This window comes from Dreissena polymorpha, chromosome 5 (assembly GCF_020536995.1).
Source record: "Dreissena polymorpha isolate Duluth1 chromosome 5, UMN_Dpol_1.0, whole genome shotgun sequence".
Taxonomy (NCBI): domain Eukaryota; kingdom Metazoa; phylum Mollusca; class Bivalvia; order Myida; family Dreissenidae; genus Dreissena; species Dreissena polymorpha.
The window spans coordinates 17,529,997-17,539,295 of NC_068359.1; the positions used below are offsets into that span (position 1 = coordinate 17,529,997).

The 9,299-nt window shown below is 33.2% G+C and overlaps 1 protein-coding gene across 1 annotated transcript; it reads left to right on the top strand.

Moving 5' to 3' along the window:
• The first annotated feature begins 768 nt into the window (after positions 1-768).
• Positions 769-6,039, top strand: LOC127832671 (uncharacterized). The gene is made up of 4 exons (XM_052358279.1): positions 769-843; positions 3,262-3,345; positions 4,969-5,228; positions 5,487-6,039. The coding sequence occupies exons 3-4, from the start codon at positions 5,036-5,038 to the stop codon at positions 5,732-5,734; spliced, it is 441 nt and encodes a 146-aa protein (XP_052214239.1). The 5' UTR covers positions 769-843; positions 3,262-3,345; positions 4,969-5,035; the 3' UTR covers positions 5,735-6,039.
• Positions 6,040-9,299: the final 3,260 nt, after the last annotated feature.

Sequence of the window (9,299 nt, forward strand, 5' to 3'; positions counted from 1 at the left end):
ATGTTATTTTCTTCAGAAGCTGTGTTGCATACTTTTTTTCTAAATAAAGAATATATATGGGTGGGTGGGGAATGGGAATTATTGATGCAAGTACCTGTGGTTCAGTCCTCATGTTCATTATAAAGAAACGTAAAGTAGTACTTCTTGGACATTTTCGGGATGTAGATTTTTATCTATAAAAATATTACAGGATCTACATTTTAATAAATACGCATATTTATTAAACCTACCCAAAACTGTTAAACACACCGAAAGTTATCGATGGTGACACCTCTTCATCATTTGCAAAAACTCTAATTATTTTTGATTTCGTATCACATAATATGGGCATGATTTCAACAATGGTGTTCTGAAGATTAACTTTTATAATTGAAATTGTTTCTGCTCCGTTTTTAATTAATTTGATTTTAAAATATGTTACATTTGTCTCGTTGTTGTTAATGTCCGCCATTTCGAAATTGCAATATGAAAATCATTTGTTTAATACTCACCGATTGGCTAATAGCGTGTGGTATTGGCTGCAATAGCCAATGAAAATGGCTGACGCTTTACAAGTCGACTTGGCACAACGAAACAACCCGTATTATAAACAAAGTTTGAACAACACTTTCGGCAATCTGCGCATTTTTTTCTTGTTTTGGATAAAATACCAGGTCGGCGGGCGAAATGTAAATAAAAAAAACGAAAGTGACTTTTATTTTTATTTGTTTTTGTCGAAAAATAGGTTCGGGCGCTCCAGTAAAACAAATTATTAAAAAAATGCCGGCCTAAGATACCTGTCAACCGATACAAACTGAATGACTACGATTCTTCAGTTCCTTTTCCAAGGCGTACACATTTCAGGTATTTTTAGCTCGGCTGTTTTCGGAGAAAACCCGAGGTATTGTCATAGCCAGCTCGTTGTCCGCCTTTTGCCGTCCGTCCTGCTTAAACCTTAACATTGGCTCTAAAATCAGAGTGCTTCCACCTACAATTTTGAAACTTCATATTTAGTTGCACATTGATGAACTCTATACACATCACCCATTTTTGGGTCGCTAGATCAAAGGTCAATGTCACTGTGACCTCTTAAATAAAACATTAACATAGGTTCTGAAATTAAAGTGCTTCCACCTACAACTTTGAAACTTCCTATGTAGAAGCACCTTGTTGAGTTCTACACGTCACACCCTTGCTTTGGGTCACTAGGTCAAAGGTCAAGGTCTCGCCTCTTACCTTTCTTTCTTTTCTTCTGACAAGATTTCATTTATTCAAAACTTGCCCACTGCCAAGCGTTGGCACCCGCTATGCGTTGCTCTTGTTTATACAGTCTGTTTAAAACACCTCTTACATGTATAAGTTATGAAAAAAAAGAAACAAAGAAAACCAACTTAATTCTATTGAATTCTATTTACATAGATAGCAACTGTAATGAAAGAAAAGTAGAAAATGGCAGACTTGGCTTTATAAAGTTAATCACTCAGGCTTAAACTATGCCTAAATCCCGTAGGGTAAGGCATTGTTTTGGACTGAGCTCTCAAATTCTGTTCATGAGAAGTTCTAAAAAGTTTAACACTTACTCATGTGCTCATGCAGATTCAAAACAAGACAGGTAGTTTCATCTCACCTGAGCTTTTCTCGATATGAACTAAATGCCTGTCTGTCAGTTATCAGTTCACCTTAACGACAGACTTCTCTTCAGGAACCATATGCCTGGTCTGAATAGAACTTGAACAGAATTGTTTATGCATATTATTATATATGGGTTTAAATGAAGCAACGAAACATCGTTGCTAAACAAAATTGTCTAATGAATAGAACACTTGTTGGGGCTTTTTTTCCCTCTCTGTCAGTAGCCTGTCAAATGCCACTTCCCCTGAGAGAAAGGCCCCTAAGAAAATCACTGTACAAACATTCCTCAAAGACATGCAGTTTTTGTTTAAACTTTGACTCTACGATAGATATTTTATTCCCCTTTTGGCCTTTTTTTCCCCGCAGTAAAAGGCCAGGCCCCTTCCCATCATTGAAAAAAGGTTCAATTTTATTTAATAAGACATGATCCTTCAACTTTTGAACTTTTAACAGTGATAATGTTGTTGCTAAAAGTCTTAACTCATCAAGCCTTGGTGATGCTGTCATTGTCTTTAGCAAATAAGTATAGCTAGATCAGTTGGCCTAAAGCAGCTATCTGATCAAAGTATAGCCAGATCAGTTGGCCTAAAGCAGTTATCTGATCAAAGTATACTTTCTTTCTATACCCAACACAAGAATCAAAACAAAGACTATGAGCATAGCATGTTTTTCTTTCCATATTTTGGTTTATATATGTTCATGAGGTATATTATTTTGCAATGAATGTTCAGGGCTAATTGAGTTAATATTGTTTAAACCTCTTTTTTTAAGGGTGATGCGGGTGACTTGTTTTATGAATAATATTATTGTCAATTAACATCCAGCATTCTTATCTTTCAGACAAAAGAAACACAATGTTACAAAGGAGAGCCATGAGCAGGAATGTCAAGAGCATTGTGAGATGGAAGCCACTACATCGGAAAGTAGTGCAACTGCTGCCTGTAATGAAATGGGACCATCTGAAGAAACATATAGTGATATGGACCTTTCGAGTGATGCTTCTAGTGAGCAATCTGATAAATCATAACCTGTAACTGACGAACACATCTCTTGTTGATGGTTGTTTTCAGGGAAGCCTCTAACAAATTGTACCAATTAAATAGATCTAATTATAATTGTTTTTATAAGTGCCTGAAATTTTTCTTTCATTAATTGAGATCATGGAAAAAATTGAGTAAAAGCACAGCTTTGATGTTCTTTGATGATCATTTTAAGTGGAATAGTATGTTACAAATTAAACAATTATAACTATTGTAGTAATGAATTGAGTAAAAGCATACCTTTGATGTTCTTTGATGGTCATTTTAAGTGGAATAGTATGTTACAAATTAAACAGTTGTAACTATTTTATTTATGAATTGAGTAAAAGCACGCCTTTGATGTTTTTTATGATCATTTTAAGTGGAATAATATGCTACAAAGTAAACAATTATAATTATTGAAATAATGAATTAATTTTGCTACGAACAAATTCAATTAGACCTATATATACTAAAAACATTTACACTGATTAATTCTGTTATAAGAATTTACTGCAATAATATTGTTCATACATATCATAGTGATAGACATGTTCGGAGTTTGTGAACTGGATAAAATATGTAATTAGTGTTCTTGTGTTAGAATTCATTATGTCGGATCTTTGTTTAGATTGTAAGAACGTTGTTAGTGAACAAGAAGAAGCTATTGAATGTGATTTATGTAACAAGTGGCAGCACCGAACATGTGGAACCGGTAAGTCAATTTAGATAATTATATAATGTTAAGATTCTATTTTTCATCAAGGACTTAGATATCTGCAATAAACGTTATTTGATTTATATATGTATACTGAAGCACTACAATTCCATGTAAAAATATTGATTATAATTGCTAGTTTTTTTTAAATCATTCTTTTTTTCCAAAATGAATTAAAGGCATAAAATGATAGATACATAATGAAGATAAGCCATAAGTTATGATTTTTAATGAAGAATAATAACTATATTCAAATTTTTACTGAAAAACAAACAGTTTGACTAAATAAATATCATATTTAGATTTTTATTTTGAGTAAATAAAATTGTTATATAACATTTAAATTGAAATGGCCCAATACAGCGAGTATTGAATTGTAGTTCTCAGGTGTTACCTTTCAAAATTACTTTTTAAAAATTAAAGCAAACACAAGAATGAAAATATTTTCAAAACTAGGCAAATAATACGAAAGTAATGAGAGTTTTGAAATATTGTTCAATATTCTATTTATTAGGTTAACGGTTGACCAAGCCCCTGTTTCTGAATTTCATTTTGATGTCTATATATCACTTCATACATTATTGATTTCGTTGGATTTTTTTACATATTGATTCAGTCTGTCATCAAGATTATCATATAATAAAAAGTTTGACACTAAGGGGTGATTTCAAAAATAATGAAGCCTAAATGAAAAAAAAATCTCAAATTTTAGATGTTAAGTTATGGCAACAATTTCGTTTGTATTGCAAAGGGAAAGGGTTCAAGTTTTATAAATGAATAGGGCCATTCTGTCAGATGTAATCAATTTTATACGACAAAAGATGTTAACCAAATGTTTTGAAAATTTTGTTGATAAATGTACATGTCTTTTGCACTTCATAAAATCCTATTAAAACATGTTATCAATAATTTTTGTGTTTTTTCAACATGAAGTATGTACTTGACAAATTTATTTTTCATCTATGCTAAGAAATACCCAAACAGTCAGTAATATGGAATTCAAATAAAATTGTCATTTCATATTCTTATAATTATATAATTAGAGGGAACTTAAATTGTTTGCTAAAAGGATCTGGCATGATTTAGGCCAAATCTGTACATTTGGTGTTTATTTTCATCATGATCTCTTACCAGTAATAATTTTACATGAAGCAGTCTAATTTTCTTACACTTCCTTTAAACAGGTTTACTGGGATACATGTGTTATCTTTAATTTTGATAAATAGCTAAGCTTATAACTGATGGGATATCAGAGGCATAAGGACTCTCCATAATTAAAGTGTGTCATAGATCTGTATTTCTCATAAAAAAACATATTTCATAAAGTGTAGATACATTTCACCTGGTTTTCAATATATTTCACATAGTTGTATATATTTGACCATGGTGTCATAATTTACCTTGTTTATATAATAAAAATATATATTTGGCATGTAGGCTTCATTATTTTTGAAATCACCCTAATATGTTTAGTTATGCAGAATATTTACTCTTTACTATTACTATTTACCATCCCAATTTAAAAATTAATTTAATCTGTAGCCAAAATATGTGACAGCATTTAAATTTAAAAAAAAGATTAACATTTCTCTAAATGAAGGTCTTTATTGACATTTCCAGGTATCACACAACGTCAGTATAACAAAGCAATCAAGGCCAATCGTGATATTCCATTCACGTGTCAGAAATGTCTCCGAAGGAATCAAACGGTCAGCTCGAGTCTATCCATGGCTTCATTACACACAATGACAAGGAGAAGCAAGTTCCGTTGGCAATTATCTTTATGTCGAGGAGGAAGAACGACGATTATGTTCAGGTCCTTACAAGTATCCGTGATGCGTTAGATCATGTGGTTGTAGAAAACCTCGTAATGGAGCAAGGTAATAATAATACATAAATTGCTTAAATATTGTATTAAAACGGTAAAAACAGGTTTTATTTGCTTTTCTGATTTGACAGTGTTATACAAACACTATACAAATTTCACTTTCAAAAGAAAATAGATCAGCCATATGCATGAATGAGCTACCCAGCGTATAATATCTTAAAAAATCTACAAATTACAGACATGGTTATTATGTCTAATATGATTATAATATTATCAATATAATCTAATTTCGATTTTATTTAATTTTCAGCGGCGTGGTTGGCGGTCCGTCAGGTATTTCCGGGAGCAACCATCAAGGGATGTGTTTTTTACTTCACACAGGCTGTTTGGCGCAAGGTGGGGGACATGGGGTTAAGGCCAGCGTACATGGAGAAGGCGTCTATCCATACGTACATTAGAAACATGATGGCGCTACCATTCTTTCCAGCCGCCGACATTGAGCCAGCATCCAGCTGCTTGCTGCTAGAGCTAACTCTGAACAGATCACCAGGTTCGTGAGATACATGGAGGAGCAGTGGTTGAACCATCCAATATTCGGTATTGACTCCTTGTCAGTGTATGGGATTAGTGTGAGAACTAACAATGAAACTGAAGGCTGGCATCAATCCCTAAATAGGAAAGCAGGAGGCCAGCACCTGACATTCTACCGCCCTCCAGGTAGAACTCACAATGGAACGTACAGCACACCATGAGACACTTGTTACCTGATTGTGAAAAGTTGGTGTTTATGACATTTTGAAGTAAAGATGTTATGTTTGTGAAACTGAAATGCTTAGGTTTGGTGCATGATGACTAGGTTTATAGATAGTGTGTTCTGTAAAACTGATATATTCATACTCATATTTTTGTATTTAAAACATTATATTTTTTTTGTTTAGTTATTTTCATTTCCCTTTTACAAATTCATGAAATAATTTCTTTTTGATTTTTTTTTGCTTTTAAATATTATTAATATCTTTGAGTTAAATTAAAAAATATCAATATGTTTTGATCACATTTGCTAATTATATCATTAATTTTAAATAATGAAATAATGCACAATGAAAGTGCAATTGTGTTTTAATTAGTCTAAATTAGTTATTAGTAAAAATTAAAATATCAGCGACATCCAATAATTTGATTATAAATATATTAATGCATGAAAAATTGTACGCAGTTACATAGTTTATTTATATCATATTTGACTGTAACAAGGAAAACAGTTTTGAAATTAATATAAGTGTGATTTTACGATTTGTCAAATCACCAATTGACCCTATTTAATTGGATTAAAAACAACAGACAAGTACAGTTCCACAACACTAATGATTTGCATGCATTCCATTCACAGTTAAACCAAAAAAATGAGTTCTAAAACCAAAATAAAATTCCAACACGCTGCTTCGTAGATAAAGTTAATTATAGACTTCATACACAAACTAATCATTTTGATAATAAATCAAGATTATACTTCAACCAAACAATGATAAATTTATTTTGTGGGGGGGGAACTAAAACTAAAACTAAAATGGTGGGGGGAAAACGTCTGGGGAGGAAATGTCTTGGGGGGGGGGACGTCCGGAAACCTTACCTTTATAAGTAAATTGAATGCGTAATAATGTCAATTGTAAAATGCACAGTTACCCTTCTTTATTTCTGTGTCGTAGTCGTCGACAACTTCATCCTCTCTTTCCCCATGGCCATCGTCACTTTATTTGCTTTTCCCGTAAAAGTCAAAATGTTTGCTTTCCGCATTTTCTTTGCTGCACTTGTTATAATCCGGAATATTCGGAGGAACTCTTTCACCATTGCTCACTGAATGAAGCAGAAACAATATATTTTCATTCTTGTTCAATAACTCAAAGATAACAATGGTAAAAACTTATTCACGAACTAACATGACAATGGTATATATTTTTCATAGACTTGGCTTGCCCGCACTTTTTATACAATGCATTGGTATTATATCTGTACACGTTTGGGTATAAGGACTTAAACAAAGCTAACGTGATGTCATCTTGGTGAAATCGATTCCTCGGTAACGATCTGATATTTCCGAATCATCTTTGTCATCGTCATAACCGCCTACATGAGAAACATTTTGTGAAAGAAAAGCCATAAACGCCAATGCATAAAAGCTCTGTTTGTATGGTGTGCAGTTACGCATCACTGCACTAATTCGATGACCAGCTAATGGATAATAATAATTGGTTTATTAAAATTTGATTCTATTGCAGTCTTATGATGCATATTTTTCACGAAGATATTTGTCGATTAATGCCCAAAAGACGTTACCGTGACCTTGCCCTCTCTGACCGCTCTCAAGATCGCTGACACGTGTCATGATGTGATGAGAGAGGCGTGTTGCTTCGAGGTTTCTCTTGCTTAGCGTGTCATCGGCGGGCCTTATCTCGTAAGCCTCGTCGTTATGTTTTAGACTTCCAGTCTGATTATAAGGTAGAATATGATAAAAGAAAGAATAACACCCAAAAGAGAAGGAAGTGTTTTTTCCTTCAAAAAGTGGTGTAATACGAAGTCCAAACAAACATGTTTTAATTTTTAACAGTCTTATTCTAAACGCTGTATGTAAGAATCACATAGCAGTTTTTTAATTGATAATTATTAATGAATTTGTTATCGACATTAAAAGTCATGTTTATTTATGTTCGAAAAGTATCATTTTAATAGATTTAGTGCATGTTAAATAGAATACTGATTAAATGCCAATGCACATTATCAGTAAATTTTGCTTGATACATATACACGTTTATGATTGGCTATTCTGTAAATGTTATATAAATCAAAGCGCTGAAGGCACTGAAGATGTTCGCTATTGCATAATTTAACACGCAATTCATTTTTCAAAATCAATCGCAAGTTTGAAATGAACACACGCCATTCAACTTAAAAAAGTGTGTGTCATAGCGCACGGGTCGAGTTTTGTGTGCACTTTTTATCATCCTTATTATTTCATAGAAATAACTAAGACAAAAAAAAACAGCATGCTTTTTTGGAAGTTCTGAAAGCAAAGAAAGTATGATGAAAATGGTAATGAGAACTTAACTTTTGATTTTTGACACCATATACAAATTCAAAATATACAATAATCTTCGTATCTTGTATATGGAGGAGTAAAAGTATATAAACATTGCTGTTTATGCTTTACTTGTTACCCGAGCAGTTCACACGGTGTCAACAACGCTAACATAAACATAGGTATAGAGCACTAATGCGCTTTTAGGCGAAGCTGTTTCAGTTTTCATCTTAGTGACTTTAACATAACGCCAACAGACACGCATGAAGATTTTCGAATATTTAATAAGCTGATTCGAGATACAACCTCTGAATTTTTGCTACATCACTGCGTATGTGCTCAATTCAAAGGATGTAGCACTGTTCAGTGTAAGAAATTCCGGACTACTCTCTGTATGCTCAAACGACACAAATTGTGGCCCTGTTACAATTAAGCGTTACAATCCATCTCGCAGAATTTCAATTTCGCCTCCAAGATGAGAAAACAATCATTAGCGAAATAGTATAGTGTCACGATAAGAGAAAATCGTTTAATTATCATACCACAATGTTTGCCGTACTTGGTCAGCACGTCTGGAAATCATTCCTTAATGCGTCGATAGGCTGCCATTATTAACAAGTTTGTCATTTTGAATTCAATTTTGTATCAAAAAGCATTGTTTTTAAATGTGGGATTTTCAATTCGCAATGAGATTTGTAATGACCCTCGTCATGCGAAAATGGGTCTTATTCCATATGCGCCCTTCATATAAATAGCCCACTCAGCTATCCCTCCTTCTGGTAAGGAGAAACATAACATATTGAGTGATTTTAAAGCGAACAGCGTCGCCTATGGCCTGACTGCGCAAGAGCACATGTTGGGTTTACAAACGCTTGCCGAAACGCATAAGACCCATTTTCGCATGACGGCGCTATTGACGTGTGATTTAAATGTGACGAAAGAAAACTGCGTTTAAATCAAATATAAACATACGATATATTTCGATAATGAAGAAAGATACTCATAACAAGGCATATGAGGACACATATGAAGTGCTCTCCCGTAGTATAT

Bases quoted from the DNA above. Each gene is read 5' to 3' on its own strand.
- LOC127832671 (XM_052358279.1), top strand. From the start codon at position 5,036: ATGTCTCCGAAGGAATCAAACGGTCAGCTCGAGTCTATCCATGGCTTC. The intron at 5,229-5,486 runs GTAATAATAATA...TTTAATTTTCAG, and splicing joins AAACCTCGTAATGGAGCAAG to CGGCGTGGTTGGCGGTCCGT.